The 18,786-nt window shown below is 42.2% G+C and overlaps 1 protein-coding gene across 1 annotated transcript in view; it reads left to right on the forward strand.

Annotated features, from left to right (window-relative positions):
* Window positions 1-1,401: 1,401 nt before the first annotated feature.
* The window catches only part of IQCJ (IQ motif containing J), a gene marked incomplete at its 5' end in the record, with an annotated part of 440,976 nt that continues 423,591 nt past the window's right edge, over window positions 1,402-18,786 (forward strand). Inside the window, 3 exons of the mRNA XM_079921398.1 lie at window positions 1,402-1,445; window positions 2,486-2,591; window positions 4,001-4,235. Of these exons, the coding sequence (XP_079777524.1) occupies window positions 1,402-1,445; window positions 2,486-2,591; window positions 4,001-4,235 (385 nt within the window). The remainder of the gene's footprint in view (window positions 1,446-2,485; window positions 2,592-4,000; window positions 4,236-18,786) is intronic.

The following is an 18,786-nucleotide window of genomic DNA, read 5'->3' on the forward strand; positions in this document are numbered from 1 at the left end:
GATCTTCCCGGACCGGGGATAGAACCCATATCCCCTGCGTTGGCAGGCGGATTCTTAACCACTGCGCCACCAGGGAAGTCCCTGCTTATCCATTTTAGATAATCCTGTTCATCAAATAATAGGGAGGATACATACATACCTACATACACAAATGTGTGTTCATATATGTGTGTGTGGGTGTATCTATCTTTATATGTAGTGTTTGTGTATACATACATAGAAATATAAAATGGTAATTTGCATTATCCATAATGTGTAATCCTGTTCATTAAATAACAGGATGTATGTATGTATGTATGTATACATAATACATATGCATGATATACATATATTATGCTAATATGCTTATATATGTCTGTATTATTATTCTACAAAAATAATGTAGCATGGTAAGTAACTACTAATTATGACATTTAGTTAATTCAGCATTCTTGAAAAGATTTTACGAATTGCACTCCTGAACTTAGTTTCCACAGGGATTTTAAAAGTGTATGAGGGGGCTTCCCTGGTGGCGCAGTGGTTGAGAGTCCGCCTGCCGATGCAGGGGACACGGGTTCATGCCCCGGTCGGGGAAGATCTCACATGCCGCGGAGTGGCTAGGCCCGTGAGCCATGGCCGCTGAGCCTGCGCGTCCGGGGCCTGTGCTCTGCAACGGGAGAGGCCACAACAGTGAGAGGCCCGCATACTGCAAAAAAAAAAAAAAAAAAAAAAGTGTATGAGGAATCTAGACTAGTTACTTTATCATCATAATTAAAAAACACTGAAATGGTGTGATATAGCTGGATCATCTAGCTTATTATTCATCAGACTTGGTTCTGGATCACTTTTCCAAATTCCAAACACATCCTAACAAGATAGAAGGTTCAACACTGTTGGTTACTGTGAAAGAGAAAGTGCAGTGGGCTGTGCAGATTGCATTGAAGGTGAAGACTCTTCTTTGTTACATAGGGTCTGGTTTGTTTGTTAAAAAAATTTCTGTTTCTAATGGTATTATGATCATGGCTTTTAAAAAGTCCTTATCTTTCCATGATACATACTGGAAAAAGAAATCGGTTCTATTATCTTATGGTCACACTATTTGTGTGTAGCTCAGCTGTGAAAATAGACAGTCTCCATAAACACTACCAAGATTTTCAGAATTTACTTGTTTCATTTGTCATTCATCAATTCTTTTCCTACATCATTTATTGGATGCTTGGTATGTGCTAGATGCCATGTAACACATTCAAGAGCAGAAGGTAGTCCTTACTCTTAAGGAAGTTGTGATCTGGTTGAGTCAAAGAAAATGTTCTAGAAACAGGAGATTAAATAAATTTTTATGGACAGAGGCTGGTAGGTGTCCTCCAACATCTATTCTCCCCTTCTTCCTCAGTAACGGAATTCCAGGTTTTAGCTGGGCACATGGCCGCCCAGAGTAAAAACGCATCTCTCAGCCTCCCTTGCAGGTAAGTTGTGGCCAGTGCCACGTCTGGATGATCCTGTATAGGAGGAACTGATCTGTGGCAGCTTCCGGAAGCTCCCTTATATGTCAGTTATGTCTCCTTTGGCCCTTCTTTTTCATGTTTTCTTCTTGTTCATTGGATGTGGATGTAATTGCTGGAGTGCCTATGACCATGCTGGATCACACAGATGAGGGCCTCACCCAGGAATGGTGGAATGGAGTCCAGGAGCGGCTGGGGTTCCTGCATTTGTGGGACTGCCATACGGCCATGGGGCAGCTACACCTGGGCTTCTCCACGAAAGATCAGCAAACTGCCATCTGTGTTATTTTGGGTGGCTGATACTTTCAGCTAAATGTAATCCTGACAGGCACTTCCTACAAAGCGTGCATTTTAAATGTGGAGGGGACAATACACAGAGCAGTGATCAGAATGGGACTTGCCATGAGGGAAGGCTTCTTGGAAGAATATGCTATCCTGGCATGATTTTTTTTTTTTTTTTTTGGTATGATTCTTCTCTCACCTGCTCATTATTTCTTCTATCTCACCATTTCCTGAACATGATAACACTTTCTCTCTTCCTTACCTTTGCTCATGCTTTTCCTTCTGCAACGCTTTCTCTACATACCTTCCTTCCCATCTAATTTTATAATTATATTAAATTATATAATCCACATAAGCACTTAACACAGTTAATTAAACTGTGTAAACACGCAGTACATTTAGCTGTTATCCCCATTGTCATTACCGGCCAGCTCAAATCTGGCTTCTGTTCTGAAACCAATCTCAAGCCTCCCCCACTTTTATCAGAAACAACTGTCCCCTTAGTGCCCTAATACCAGGCACTGAGCAGTACTCAGGGAATTGTACTGTTTGGGGAAAGCGGCTGGCTGGTTATTTGTGTAGTTACTGCTCAAGAGGAATGGAGGGACAGGAGGAATGTTGCTCTCCCACGTTCCTTCTTTGCCTTCTGGCTGCTTGTTTGCCATTGTGGGCTCCCCATCCCCAGGCCGCCGTTTCTGTGTCCACTTCTTCGTGTTCCATAGCAACACAGCTTCAGCAACACAGTTTCAGCTCTGCTTTAGATTTGCCAACTTGAATTCTAACCTCTGCCATTTGGAGGGTCAGGGACATGGTGGCAAACAGATCAGAGTGCGGGGCCGAGGGCAGGCAAACTGTGCTTGCAAGATTACCCCACCTCCTTTTTGATAACTACAGGACTGGCATTGTAGGACCAACGATGCTGTGCCGCTGTTTGATTTCCAGGCGTTACTGCTCAGATGGGATTGCTATGCCAACACAACAGATTTGTGGGGTTGCGTCTCAGACACACCCGCACTCAGCTGTGCTTAGGCGTCCTCCTGGCACTTTCCCCCCTCCAGCCTGTCCTGTGGGCTGGGGGCACAGTCACGCAGGTGTCTGTGCAGCTGACCGTGGGTTGGGCTTGTACAGAGACTTCTTGCTTGGTCTTTGGGAGTTCAGACGCACACACACAAAATTCCCCTGTCAGGAATAATGAGGGCCTTGACGCTGATGGGATGAGGCAGATTTCACTCCAGATGGTGGTCTTTGGAAAAAGAAAGTGGTGCTGTCGGATTTGAGGTGTTCAGTCACTGAAAAAGAAGGACTGATTTCGAGGGTCATTTGCACAGTCCCTCCCTGTTTCTTGGCCTTGTCGGTTTAGAGAACTAAGTGAAGAGGTCCGTCCAGCTTCCTCCTGTTGTTGCTGCCATACCTATATTGGCTGGGTTTTTGTACCACATTTCACAGTGGCATGTCCCTAAGGCCGGCATACATGGGGGCCATATTTCATTGTAATTGCCAATTTCATTGAGGCCCTTTTACTCTTGGCTAATTTACCCAGTAGGGAAAATTCTTACTTCCTTATTCAAAAGCTTTCTCCTGATAACAGGTGATTACAATATGGCCCTTCTTCTAAGCCCATCCACCTGTGATTCCCAAAGAGCAAAGTTCCCCAGGTGAATATTTGCTATCTTTTTATTAAAAACATTCTTTAAAAATAAAGAGATTGGGAAGATTGAGCTCTAATATTTCTTTCAGTGCTATTGTTTTCTCAGTCTTGTTTTATTGAGTTAATGGCATTTTTTTTAAATACAGTTAATCCAGGCCTCCAGTATGAAAAACTGCATAACTTTGCTTTAGTAAAAAGTACCAATTGAAAAGGAGAACTTAAAGTGTTTCTGGAATTGTTAAACTAGAAAATACCCTTAAAGAAATCCACAGCATACAATGGGTAAGGAACCACCTAATAGCTGAAATATAAACTAAGGGTATCTGATGTTTTCTTCTGGGTTTTTCAAAAAACCCGGATTAAGTAGGATTTACAGATGGGGGCAAATCTGGCCTCCAAATACTGGGGAAAATGCTTTTGAGTTTCATCGCTTACATCTCATTGCTTTGCACGGGAGGAATTTCATGATTTTCCAAACATCTCTACTGTTTCATCAGGACAGAGTACGAAGAATGCTTCTCCCTTTTTAATTTACTGAAATACAGAAATGAGGGGAACTAACTATAATATTTCTCCTTGCTGAGAGAAGGCCGCTCCGCGCGTCGTTGCAACCCTGCGGCTCAGCCGCCTTTGCGGACCCTGCGACGCGCAAAGCATTGTGGGAGCGACGGAGGCAGGGCCTGGAGATCCGGCAGCGGCGCGCGAACCCGGCCAAAGAGCGCCCCGAAATCCGGTGACATCAGCTGCCTTGGGAGAAGTTACAGGCTTTAGCGCTTCCTGTGTGCCCGTTTCTCTGGAAGACATACTCCAGGATGAAAAGGCAGGTGATTTAAGTTTCTGTTCAGAAATGTGGGGTCCCCTCCGAGTAGATGTGGTGTTGGGGTCAGGTGTGCCGTGAATGTGGTATTCTCAGGACCGTTCTTTGTTGGATTGAGGAGCCCCCCAAATTGCATTGCAGTGCAATTTGGAGAGCAAGACTCGAAGCTGCCCGGGTTAGCTGTGCCTGCACAGCAGTAACCTCTGGAGATGATTGCGTTTGCGCTGCCCGTGCTCATCTTTAATGAGACCTGCACCCCAAGGGTTGAGGGGAAGGCTGGGAAATGGCAGAAGAGCTGTCAGTTCTCTGTTAGGAAGCCAGGTGACTGAGGCTTATGTATGCCGCTGTCAGAGGTTTGTCATCCTGCCTCAAAATCCAGGGACCTGGAGGCTGGAGTAACGGTACCGCGTTGGACAGCTAAAGACAAACACTGGTCGAGTGCTTTTTCAGAGGGTTGAAAACTCGTGTTCTGGCCGGTCTTCTCAGCGTTCCTGCAAGGGAGTTGTTAGTTCTGGTTTACAAGCCAGCTATCTTGCGTGCGCGCGCGCGCGTGTGTGTGTGTGTGTGTGTGTGTGTGTGTGTGTGTGTATGACATGGGAAAATGGCTAAAAAATGGCCTTCTTAGCATGATTTGCTTTTTCTCCACCCTCCTCCCGGGTAGATACAGCAAAGCTTGCAAAATGGCAGCTGTAGGATGGCATGTGGCCCACAGACTTATGTTATTTGGCTTGCAGAGGATTTAACATTTTTGCGGGGGGGATTAGTTCCTAGTTAGTAAGTGGGAGAATTCACATAAAAATGACTCCCACCTTCTCCTGAAGAGTCGATTTTTGTTTGATGATAGTCAGCTGGCGCTGGGCAATGGCTGCCTCTCTGAGCTGAGGCATCGGCTCCCCAGTTCACCATGGCCCACATTTGTCCAGGCTTGTTCATTATCTGTTTGGCTCTAGAAGGCATTTGAGTTTGAGACCCTTGACACAGCCTTGCTCCCAGCTCCCACACATTTTAGTGGCCCCTGTGCTACCCCTGCTGTCACAGGAGCTCCCTCAATGAGCCTGTCTTCCTGTGCCACCAGTGCGGATCCTGTATCGTAGCCCTTGGTTCTCTTCCAGAGCTCTGGGCTTTATTGCTCTATAGACTTCATCACAGGTCAGAGAGCTGGGAAGTTGAGTGCTGATGCCCTGTAACTATTGGGAACCTATTGGCAGATCCCAGCCTGCTGGGTGCAGGTGCTGGTTCTGAGTACAGTGGCACATGGGTCTGGCCCTGCAGTCCTTTATTCTGAACTCCCTGGAGGTGAACTTGACTGCAGTCTAAAATGAGGGACAGAGAAGTATGTTTTGTTTTTTTTTTTAAATCCTTTTGGAGAACTGTGGGGCTTCTCCATAATAAAGGTTATAATAGTAACACAATTATATATGTATATATATACACATGTAATGTATATGTATAAATGCCTCCTTGTAAATCATTCCTTTCCACTCAACCATGACCTGCTAAAAGTAGGGATTATTATTGCCCCTGTTTTGCAGATAAGCTCCAGAGAAGGCTCAGAGCACCTGCCGCAGATCTCAGTCACTCAGCCCAGTAGGGCCTTAGAAGCCTATGTTGTGTTTTGTTTTGTTTTTTTAATCTGCACAGTGCAGGGCCACAATTTTAAGCTTGAATGTTTCTATATATATATAAATGTCTGTAGTCGCAGTTTAGCACACAGAAACATCAGAGTTTCTACTCACATTCACTCTGTCACTGAGTAGGCCATTAAGGGAACTCGAGGAGGAAAAATCCCCAATACTACTTACACCTGTAAATTTCTCAATTTAAGCTTTCTGCATCCTAAACTATTAGATATTAAAAATAAATACATTTTTAGTAACAGAAAAAGTCTTGGCATTTCTAAATATTCAGAAATTTGCAAGCCCACCAGCACCCTTTTTACTATATCTACATACTATTACATTCTTTAAAGTTTTTAAAAATTTTAATTTTATTGGAGTATAGTTGATTTACAATGTTGTGTTAGTTTCAGATGTACAGCACAGTGAATCAGTTATACCTATATATATATATAATCATTCATTTTTAGATTCTTTTCTCATATAGGTTAGGATCGTACTGTTCTTAAAAAAAATTAAATTTAAATTTACACATTAAAAATATCAACTTAAATTTGAATTAAAAATTTTAAAGAATCTAATAGTCACATCTTAATAATAAAAATATGAGTTTGATGTGCTGGTTGTATTTTTAAACGTCTGTGAAAATAATTATGACCTACTAATTTCATTTTAAAGTTTGTCCAGGGATTGGTTAAAATTATGGCACATTTGCCACCCTTTGGGAAACCCTGATTCTGAGGAAAACACCAAGTAAATTGCAGCTTTTTGTATTTGTGTCACTAGCAAGCTTCCCTGGCTCAGTGTTGGAAATGTATAATATATAATACAACAGACATGAAACAAGTTGGGGGACTTGGCCATATCTGTGCAGTTGTCACAATCTGTTGGGTCTTCCTAGGATTTTGTGTGGTGATGGGCAAAGCCAGTGCTTTGGTGGATATGAGATGTGCTGGGCACATGTGATGACACATGTCCTTATGCTGAGCCTGCCCCAAAGGCTGGTGAGCTGCATTCTTCACCTGGCTTTGTGGAGAATCTGAGTTCATCCCTGGTTGATCATGTCTGTCTCCAAGAGCTCACATTAGGAATTGTTATATGAATATTTAATTTCTCTAATCCAGGATGTTAACTTGATTTGAGAGATGGTAGGAAAATATCCTTCATGTCTTGAGTATTGAGTTTAAATGCACTTTAGAGTTATAGCGCTGATTCATTTATTTTGTATACTTAGACTTTGAGCCTTTTGAACTCAAGCAAATTTGTGCACATCATAAGCTAGTTATTGATTTGAACAAAAGGTCCTGATCTTTTTTAAAAAAGATTTCAACTACTGGAGAAAAAATGAGAAAATTTTTATGTAATTATTTTAAAATATCTGAACACTGAAAGCAACACTGAAACCAACAATAATTCTTGTAGTTAATGTGCTAGAAATTCACCATGCTTGGATCTCACTGTCTTCCCCGGCACTGACTTTACTGAGTTATCCATGTGGTTCATATTGGTAGTAGAAGGTGGGGCCATCTTACAAGATTCAGATCCAAGAAAATAAGAGCCTGGTAGGTGCCCTCTGGGCTACTTGGAGAAAAGAAGACTCTGATAGCTCAAATTGTGGTATATATTAGCTTGACCCTTTGAAGACCAACAAAACAATCATTGCAAACATTTCTTAATACAGTTTTTGAAAAGCTTATATTGTTATTTAAATATGTTACCCATTATAATAGCCATTGTGGTCTTCTAAAAATAATTCGTGGGCTTCCCTGGTGGCGCAGTGGTTGAGAGTCCGCCTGCTGATGCAGGGGACATGGGTTCGTGCCCCGGTCTGGGAGGATCCCACATGCCGCGGAACGGCTGGGCCCGTGGGCCATGGCCACTGAGCCTGCGCGTCCGGAGCCTGTGCTCCGCAACGGGAGATGCCACAGCAGTGAGAGGCCCGCGTACCGCCAAAAAAAAGAAAAAAAATTCGTAATTTGGAATTTGGAAGTCATTATATTTTTAAAATGTATGCATTCACTTCAGAATAGCTCTCAGAGGATGTGCTGCACATATAAATACCAGGCTACAGACAGGGCTTGGATTAATGGACCATGGAGGGCTATTTTTATGGAGGGTTTAAGTGCATATTATTGTTATCTCTAAATTGTATTAATAATATCCTACACATGTCCAGCATGTGTATGACATTTTACTGATCTACAGAGGGCCATTGCTTGTGTCATCTCATTTGTTTCTCACAACAATCCTGGGAGGGAAGTGGGATGTTTTCAAGTGTTGATACTGAAGTCCTTTGCTTGAGATAAAGTCCTGGTAATGCGTGGGAAGAAAAAGATGGTATAGAAACGCAAACATTCTTTCTACTCTATTTTGGACCAGTGTGGTAGCAGGTGTTCAGATTGGCTTTGGACATGTCAGTCTCCAGGGACTGATCCTGTCTCATCATTTCTTCCACATGGTAGGAGGAAAAAAGAGCAAAATATATGAGTACTTTCTTGGAGGAAAAACTACAAGATTAAAGGAGAAAACTACCTTCTACTTCACAGAAATTAGCAGTGAACCCTTGGATTCCCTATTGAATACTTATCTATATCCTTCTTGTTTAAAAACACTTTTTTGTATCCTTCTTGTGTCATTCGTGGTGAAACCTGGAGAATCAAGTATGTAGAGATTGTCTGAGGAAACAAACCATTTTGTTATTATAGTCAATAGTGATTCAATCTGGACTTAAGTATTATTTATGGAATATTTTGGGCTTTCCTGTTTACCAACAGCGGCATGGGAACTCAGAGACAGCGAGCTGCATGGTATAGTGATAGCCAAGCAGCAATATTGAACCCAGGACGGGGGAATCCTGGAACCTGTGTGGAGAAATATTTAAATAATTTATCATAATGATTATTTCTATAGGATACAACCTCAGGATTAAATGCTAATTTTATTTGACTTACATAAAGGGGAATTATTACTGCAGTTACTTTTAAAGAGCTCCCTGGGTTTGCAGGGAGTATCTGAATTAACAGTAAATTGAGCACCATTACTTATTAATGGGGTCAAGCTGATTTATTGGTGGTCTGTCTGGCAATTAGCCTTTCTGCATAGTGTCTTCTGTTTGGCCATTACTTTTTCAGTATTGAGTGCAAGCTCAGGGATGAGCACCTTGAACCAATGGGGAAGTCTGCCTGTCAACCTAATGGGGCCTTGCATCATCTTAATGGTGAGTTATGATCTGTCTTGAAGGATATTTGGACACACTTAATATCTTCTGGATGACAACCATTGGAGGCATAAATGAAAGTACGTGTTGTCATTGAACCACTAAAAATCTTTACTCAGTCACCAGATAGCCATTACATTATATGAATCTCTTTGGCTATTTCTTTTATTTTTAAAAATTATACAGTTGCTTTTCACTTCTGTGGCACTTATAGAATGAATTGCTGTGAGCGAACTGTAGCACAGCAAGTAATGGCCAACAGTATTTATTTGCAAGTGTCACTTTGGGGTGCCTAATTTGTCCTCAGGAGAAATATTTTTTGCTCAATCTGCAAAATGTTGTAATAAAAATTCGTGATTGATGTTGATTATAAGATTAAATGGCTGGGCCACAGTGGCCAGCGTCGTAAATCAAAGCAGCCCGAAGTTGTGATTGGCCACTAGAGAAGGTTCTAAGTGGGAGCGTTTTTTTAATGAATCAGTATATTTCAAGTCTTTATAGTATTGACTTCTAAAGTTTATTGAAACTGCATTTAAAACAGTTTTACAGTGTTTTTAATAAGTTTCTAATACAGTTTGGTTTTGCTTATCTAAGCATGCAGTAGTGGAAGAAAATACATGAAAATTCTCTTCTTAGCAGGAAAGCAGTTTAAGAATTAGTGAGGGTGTGGGAGTTGCTAAACCCAAGTTTAATCACGTGATCCTTTGATTGGAGAGTTTTGTATTTGGTTGCTCAGAATTAATTTCTCTTTCCTAACAAATTCTTTGGGGGATGGACCCCTGCCCTATTGTCTGTAGTCTGATGCTATCCTTCAGTGTCCAAGGGGCCAGCCCCTTATCTGACATAGCTCCTCTCTGGAATTGGACTCTTCAGTAGAGGCAAAAACACTGGAAAAGTTTGGAGTCCTTTATTTCCAGTATGATCAGAATGTTCTGGTCACTCCCCTTTTCTGGCCATCAGAGTGACAATTGTTTTCCAAGTCTGTTTCTCCTATCTTTGACAAATCTGGGAGCTCCATGATAGCATCCGGATAAATCCCCCTTTGTTTAACTAAACCAGAAATGGTTTCTCTTGAATGAAACAAAAAAACCTTAATATATAAACTGGGCATCTGTGAGCCCACAGGAAACAGGATTTCTGACTGAGACTGTGAATATACACTCATTCACCAAATATTTATTGAGTACCTACTGTGTGTTAGGCACTCTTCTCAACACTTGGGAAACAGTAGTGAATAAAGCAAAAATCTGTGTTTTCATGAAATTTGCATTCTAATGAAGGGAGATATACAATAAGCAAGATAAGTTAAATATGTAATGTGTATGTTATAGTGATAAGTGCTATGCATATGTAAAATATTTCTCTTCTTAGTGCTTTCCTTGTTAACATTCCTTGAATCAGATAAGCCTGTTCAGATGTGGGTGAAGATCTGGAATGACCTGGACTGAGGCTCTGTCACTCTCTTGTACTTTGCTCCAACCTATTTCTGCATATCTCTCAAAGGGGTTTCAGTTGGGGTCTGAGCCAAGGCAGAGGAAATTTCCAGCTGAGTGAGAATGAGTGTATGCAGAAAGCAGAGAGCTGGAGAGAGGGGGAATTGGGTTAGTTGTCGAAGTGGCAGGAGTTGAGCAAGGGCTATAGTCTTGAGGGAGAAATTCTTCCTTCTGGGACCCTGTCTGGACTGGGGCACTAAGATTGAATCAAGAAAACTAGGCTGGGACTTGGGCAGGTGGCTTGGAGCAAGGATACATACTGATATGTGTGGGGAAGGGGAGTCCGGTCAGAGATGGGAGGAAGCATCATAGGATTGTGTGAGTCAAAGCAGGGTAGCAGCTCTCAGAACCCATCAGGGATGGTGCAGGGGATGGGCACCTGCCACCATTAAAGAAGGGGATCCCATAAAGAATGAAGCCCAGAAAAGAGATCAGACTCCATTGAGAGGACTGAGGAGATTGGAAGAAGTGTTTGTCTTCCTGCCTGGGATGAACCCTAGTGAGGTGAGAGTAAACCCTAAGCTGATGTCTATACTTGAAAGTGAAGAGGCTTGGAAAGTGGGGCTGTACGTGAGCTTGTGAGAGAGAAGGAAAAGCAGGGAGACGGTAGTTATGCTAAGGTGGGAGCGATCAAAATCAGCACCAGGGGTTTGGAAAGCAGAAGATGGGACAGAGGAGACAGATGAGGCAAGAGACTCCTGATGGGTGTTGGTCACCTACAGAGGGGAGCTGGATGTTTGGGGGAAGAGTATATGCCAACCAGGAAGAGTCCTAGGCTTTGCCAGCCACCTGTCACTGGCCCGGAATGAAAAGTTGTGGTGTTGCTGATTTCCTGTTAATGGGGAGGCAGGAACAGAGCAAGCTGAACAGGTTCAATTGGGAAACAGGTACACAATCCTGGAAAACAGGATTGTTTTCTGAAAAATACTCACCCACTCCTGGTAATTTTTTTGCGGGGACAAATGACACAGAAGAGAACTTGGAAATGCCTTTGAGGTTTATGGAAACTTGGGCATTTGAAGTAAGTACATGGAATGTTGTTCTGGTTATCCATTGCTGCATAACGAGCCACTCCAAAACTTAGTGGTTTAAAATAACAAATGATTATTATCTCTTCCAATTATGGAGTCACCTTGGTTCTTGCTTGCAGGCAGATTGTGGTTAGGGCTGTAGCCATCTGAAGGTTCAGCTGGGCTGGAAGACGTATTTTAAAGATGGCTTTTTCCCTCAAACATCTAGGGCATCTGCAACAGCTTGAGGCTGGCCAGGCATTCGTCTTTCCACATAGTCTCTGCATGGTTATCTTGAGGTTCCTCACAGATGAGGATCTCAGTATAGTTGGACTTCTTACATAGTGGGTGGTTTTTCTCAGAAGAAATGTTCCTCAAGAGCAAGAAGGAAGCTGTGAGCCTTCTTATGACCTAGCCTCGGAAGGCACACAGCATTACTTCTACCACATTCTATTGGTTACACAGGACCAGGCCAAATTCACTTTGGGAATGCACTATACAACAGTGTGATGCTCAGAGGCGTGATGCGTTGTGTGTGTGCATGCACATGTGTACATATGCACACGTGTGCCCATATGGAGTCTGCTACCACAAGCCTGGTGTTTTTTCTACTTGACATCTATTTTGACATTGGAAGAGAGAGAAGATCTTTGGGTAAACCGTTGGCCTTGGATTTCTACAATAGGATTTAATATTCCTTAATGGCAGACTGTTGGAGAAGTATCAAGGTCACACTACTCAAATGAAAAGGAATCTGTTTTTCTCAGAGGTATCCCCCAAACTTACTGGAATAGGACTCAATTTTAGGACACAGTGATGGGAAAGTGAATCACATTACAACACAGAGGGGAGTTTGAATAATATAAAGAAGTTTTATACCTACATAGATATGGATATACTTGGAGGTAGGTGGTTTTTTGGAGAATGTAAATGGCTGAGAATAAATGAAAGAAGTAGAACAAGAGAAGAACTAGAGGAATTGTATTGGACCCTCATGGAGCATGGAAGTGCACTCTTGAAGAAGCTCAGAACTGGCTGCCCTGGTACCTAGAATGGTGGCTGACAAATTCAGTTGGGAAATATGTTATCCTACAGTGTGCAAAAGATTGTTTTCTTAAATATGCTTATCTACTTCTGTTGATTTTGTGTGTGTGTGTGTGTGTGTGTTAAAATGACACTTTTAGAAGTGGTTATTCCTTTAAGGTCATGAAAAACTTGGCCATTGCCATAGCCCAAGATCTGGTAGTAAGGGGACCTTTCATTTTCTGGGTGTCTGCTGAAGCCACTTTTGGCCCAAAGGAAAGAATCTCCAACATTTTTAACCTGATTTTTTTTCCCTATTGAAAAAGAAAGGAAGTCAGAAGGAAACTACCATTCTGGTTCTAAATCAGACTGCTAAGGAGGCACTGGTTAGTGCCGTGGGAGGGATAGAGAAGGTCCGGAGGAGGAGGTCTCCCGTGGCAAAGAGTTCATGTTTCCAGGGAGGGCAGGCACAATCAGACTGTGCCAGAGATGTCGAAAAGTTCAGAGAAGTGAAAGGCCTGGGCATTTTAATGGAATTATACCCAGAGAGGTAGGATGGCCCAAGAAATGGGAAGCTCAGAAAAATGCAATTCTAACTCTGAAGAGGTGGTACCAAAGGGAGCCTTGGAAGAGACCCCCCTCACTAATCTCCATTAGCCCCTACAAAGCTCTAATAATGGGAATAATAATAAAATATTATTTATTGATATGGATAATAGGTATTTTATTAATCTCATTTAAAGTGTGAAAGCATATTCATTAATATTACTGTTTTTATTGATCTATAACACACAATATAGGTAAAAAGATATTTGCTTATTATTATTGTGACCTCAAAGTAAGACCCAGCTCTTATTTCGGTCAGATTACTACTATCCCTACGCCCCTCCTATAATTCAGAGCTACCACTGTGATTGTCCAATTGCTAATGATCTAAATGAGCAAATGGAGGTACCTGAAGAAGCAGAGTTAAGATTCTTCAAACGTGTCTATGTAATAAAAGAGATGAAAGGTAAGGTATATACATGGGTAATGGTAAGAGGGTAGTATGTGTCTGTCAGAATGGTGTCACGGAAGCTAAAATCTCCAATGAGTTGAAACTTGGAAAAATGACAAGGACAACAAAAGATGTTTTTAAAGACATGTTCAGAGCAAATAAAAGATGGTTAGCATAATGTTGATTGTTTAGCAAAAATTTTGATCTTATCTATCCATGTTTTGTTTTTTCTCTTTTTTGTGCTGTGAAGAATGTTCTTTGCACATAGAATAGACAGTGGTAAAGGTTTGAGGGGGTGGCGATGGGAGGTGGTATAACAATAGGACTTCTGGCTTTAAAAAGTGACTGTGTTACACTCAGGACCACGGAAGATCTTCCCTATGAGTTACCTGAACTGCTGCTCATAATTGCTGAACAATTATGAAAAAAAAGACGTCCCAAAAGACTAGAAGGGGGCAGATGTATACACTTTGCAGTATTCAGACTGGGGGCACCAGAAGGTGGAGCCCACATGGTACGTGCTAGCAATCTCGATGTTAATCAAGCAAGTTAGTTCAGAAGTTCAGGCAGGTATCACTAGGATCTAGCAGGCGTTCATGTTAGATGACTCTTGTTCTCTTTCTGACAGGGTCCTAGACTATACATGAGAGAAGCCTGGTAGTCATAGTATACCTGGAGTTTAGCAAGGCATGAGGTGGTGCTCCTTCTGATAGCTTCTGTCAGTTTATATATTCTGCATTTATTGATCCTATATTGTTTTAGTCTTTTCTTTAGTCTCTTTAGTCTATTTTTGGCGGCTATACCAAAAATCTTATAGACTGGGTGGCTTATAAACAACAGAAATTTATTTCTCACAGTTTTGAAGTCTGGGAAGTCCAAGATCAAGGCACTGTTAGATTCAGTGTCTGGTGAGAGCTTTCTTCCTAGTTCACAGACGGCTGTCTTCTTGCCTTGTCCTCACATGGTGGAAGAGGAGAGAGGGCTCTCTGGGGTTTCTTTTGTAATCACACTAATCCCATCATGAGAGCTCCACCCTCATGACCTAATCACCTCTGAGAGTCCCCAGCTCCTAATAGGCTGCAACATATGAACCTGGCGGGGGGATGACACATTCAGTCCACAGCACTTACTGTGAGTGAATCACAGAGAATTCAGACATGGCTGTGATATGCTGAAGAACTCACAGGCTGAGTGGGAGATGACACATACACAGATAATCATGATATCAAACACGGGTTGGCAAACTATGGTCCATGAACCAAATCCAGCCTGCCACCTGTTTTTGTAAATAAAGTTTTATTGGAACACAGCCATGCCCATTGATTTAATGGCTGCTTTCACACTAAAATGGTAGAGTTGAAGCACTGCAGCAGAAACTGTATGGCCTGCAAAGCTTGACATATTTGCTATACCCCTGACATAAAGCAAAAATTACTGTTAGGAATCATACTAAAAAAGCTATGGAAATTTGGAGGAGAAATCAATTAGTTGTACTGGTGAAGGTACATTTGGGAAGGCTTCATAAGATGGGAGCAGTTGAATTGGACCTTAATGCTATGATGGAAATTTCTAGAATATGAAGCCCATAATGCTGTAACTCTTTTCTCTTTCTTCATGTTCCAGCCTCCTTATCTGATTATTCTTTTCCTTCCTTCCTCCCTTCCTTTCTTCCCTCCTTTCCCTCCCTTCCCTCCCTTCCTTTTTCTTTTTTCTTTTTTTTAATAAATTTCTTTTATTTTTGGCTGCGTTGAATTTTCATTGCTGGGTGCAGGCTTTCCCTAGTTGTGGCAAGCGGGGGCTACTGTTCGTTGTGGTGCACGCACGGGCTTCTCATTGCAGTGGCTTCTCTTGTTGCAGAGCACAGGTTCTAGAACACAGGCTCAGTAGCTGTAGCACATGGGCTTAGTTGCTCCGCGGCATGTGGGATCTTCCCAGACCAGGGCTTGAACCCGCGTTCCCTGCATTGGCAGGCGGATTCTTAACCACTGCGCCACCAGGGAAGTCCCTTCTTTTCTTTTCTTTTTCTTTCTCCTCCTTGCCGCCCCCCCCCCCCATTTTGTTAATGTTGCCTTTTCAGTATTTAATAAAGGCTTGACTCTACATGCTCCATGTTCTACTCCCCTTGAGTGTGGAGATTAGCAAAAGTCTGTAAGGTGTAAGGGCAGGAAGTATTGCTGTGGTGAAGTAGGTGGCCAGCAGTTCCTCATTTAGTAGGTGGATATCCAGAGAGGGGACCAGAGTGGTATCTGAAATAATGACCTAAAAGTGTGGGGAGGGATGTGGTGGTGCTACATTAAGAAGTTTAGAATATAGCACATCTCTTTTCCCATGAGGTAGGGAACCAGGCAAAGCATCCAGTCCAGCTTTAGCAATAGGCAGATGGAAAGCCCACATCTCAGGCCTGTTCCCTTACCGGGTGAGGGATATGAAGGCCTAGATGTCATTTTCCCATTTGCAAGCAGTAAAAACCTGGAGGCCCAGCAGATGTGCTGGATGACAGAATATGAATAGAAAAGATCTTGGGAGGTTAGAAGGAAGGTCTGAATTTAACAGGGATGAGTGGAAGGTCAATTCTGGGCTTTGGAAAACCAAATGCATGGCACAGAATGAGGGAGAGACGGCCTTCCTGCAGCATGAGGCAGGAAACAGAGCAAGTGTGCATGCCCTCAACTTTGGCCCGTGATTTTAGGAGAATACTACTCGGAAAGAGGAAAGTGATTGTTTTTTCCTGCAGTGTGTTGAAGACAGGACAGCTGGAACAAGCATTCTGGTGCCAACATTCTGAAAGAATTAGACAGAGTGGAACTCATTCAGGACTGAATAACTAAAAGGATGAAAAGACCAGAAACCATTTTATATGTGAAATGATTGGAGGAACTTTGGATATTTAGACTGGAAAACATGAGGCCCAGGGGGCATACAACAGCTGTTTTCAAATTTTGTCTCGTGGAAATGATTTGGGGCTTCTATTTGCTTCAGAAGCGTTTGGACCTGTTGATGTAGGGGGATGGGTTTTTCTGAAAACAGAGGACCCACAGATTGGATGATCAGCCTCACAAAGGGCTCAGTCTGGGTCGGATAGTCACACGATGGCACTGAACCAGGTAAGGGTGGAGAGTGGGCATCCAGGGGCTTTTCAACCCTTCTGTGACTTGGCTCTGTTAATAAGCAGCAGACTGGACAATAACATAGAGCTTAAGGAATCAAACACACATACCCAATGTAGAACTGTTAGTAATTTCTTTTCTTCACTTTTGCTTGATGCTTATAAATTTCTTTTTAATATGACTCTGGTTTAAAGACCTAGCCTCAAGGTTGCAGCCACTTTTTTTTTTTTTCTGGCTGTGTCACAAGGCATGTGGGATCTTAGTTCCCCAACCAGGAATCGAACCCACACCTCCTGCATTGGGAGCATGGAGTCTTAACCACTGGACCACCAGGGAAGTCCCTATAGCCACTTCTTTTTTTTTTTTTTTTTTTTTATGTTCTTCTTGGCCATGGTTTTTTTATACCAGCATGGCTCCAAAATTTCTTGAAATTCCATGTTGTAGCACCTATGGCTATTTTAGTGAATGATTGCATTAACTGCATTTTTATATAGCTTGCTACTGAAGTCATTGTCTCATAGTTCTTAGTTTCCTTTAGAGTTTTCTTTCTGCTTTCAATGGAAGCCAGAAGAAAGGTGACATAAAAGCGGTGGCTCCCTGGTCTCTGTCTTTCCCAATCAGTAGGATATTCTAAGTTCCTTTTAGTGACTAGGAGAACATCTCCTTTTCCCTTCCATCTTGCCAGGTGCTACTTGAAATTTGCAGCTAATTTAAGTGCGTTGGTTAAACGTACTCATTAACCACTTCACTGAAGCTCAAACTCATAAACTTGGTTTAGAACACAACTTTCTGTTACAGGGGTCATATCTCTTCCTAGTAACAAATCCACGCTTATCCAGCATGTAGATTTCCAAAACACATTCAGAAGGAGTTTAAAAGGTTACAAGAATAAAACTATAAGGAAGTTTCACCCCAGTGTGTCATTTTTCCTGGATTACACTCTTGCGTTTTTATCAGGTGCCCTCAGGGATTGAGCCCGAAGCAATAAACAGGGGAGTGATTCTCTAGAATCTGGAAGGATTATAAAAGAGAAGGTTTCAGTAGGTAGGGTTCTGTTGTCCTTCAAATGGCACTTTGGGGTTGGTGTTTACCCATGTCCAGGTCTTATTTAGAATCCCAAATATTAATAACGTAAAAACCTTACTGCCCATAGTTCCTGAAAGAAATAAGAGAAAGCCATGAGAAAACCCTAATGGGCCTGTGGCTCTGCAAAAATAGAAGTTATGTCAGTTGAGAGAACCTAAGGAACAAAGCCTTTTCTTAGAATTAAACCACCAGTTGATCTGGCCATAGCATAATCCAGCTAGAAATGAACACATTTATCTTTTATTGTTGAGAATAAGAAAGAAACCGCAGACTTCTGGAAACAGCTTCTCTCCCTCATCACAGGAGCTTGCCATGTAGGTTAATCTGCCCAGCATTTTTGAGAACCAGTTTGGTATTGACACAAGGGCTGCACTGGGCAAAGTGAGAATGTGAAGGTGAGTCAAGCCAGGTTAGTCCTGAAGGGGTTTTCTTTGCACGTGGCTTTGCTTTGTGTGGATCTTCCAGAACCTGGGGAGAGTGAGAAGGAGGTCTTGGTATCGAATCAGTAGAGCTCCTCTCTCTCTCCATGAAGAGTAAGTCACTGTCACTGGTGGCTTTGGTCTTAAGGAAATGGGACTGTCGGAGTCATCACTGCATTGGCCTGAGCAACAAACTGAAGTAGGCTTTCACTCAGCCTTGCAAATCTTTTCTTTCAGTGCACTAATTGTTCTCTGTGATTCATACGTTGTTCTGACAAGATGGCAAATGGAAAATGTGGAGAGTAATTAAAATAAGTGTGTGGTTTCAATTATTATAATCTATTGCCCTGAGCTGAATGCCATTATGAGGGGGAACCTGGAGAAGGGCTGCATTCAGGCATGGAGGACAAAGAGTTCCTTGGTTTGTCTTTTATAACAAAAATTCAACTCATGGAACTGACTGAAGAAAGAGAGACTTAGAGCTTCCTTTGATAGTTCTTTCTCAGAACTTTAGGAATTCTGTGTCATTGGTTATGATCAAATTTTCTGATCCATATATAATATAAACTGATCAGGAGGGCTATAAATGA

This window comes from Stenella coeruleoalba (assembly GCF_951394435.1).
Source record: "Stenella coeruleoalba genome assembly, chromosome: 5".
NCBI lineage: Eukaryota > Metazoa > Chordata > Mammalia > Artiodactyla > Delphinidae > Stenella > Stenella coeruleoalba.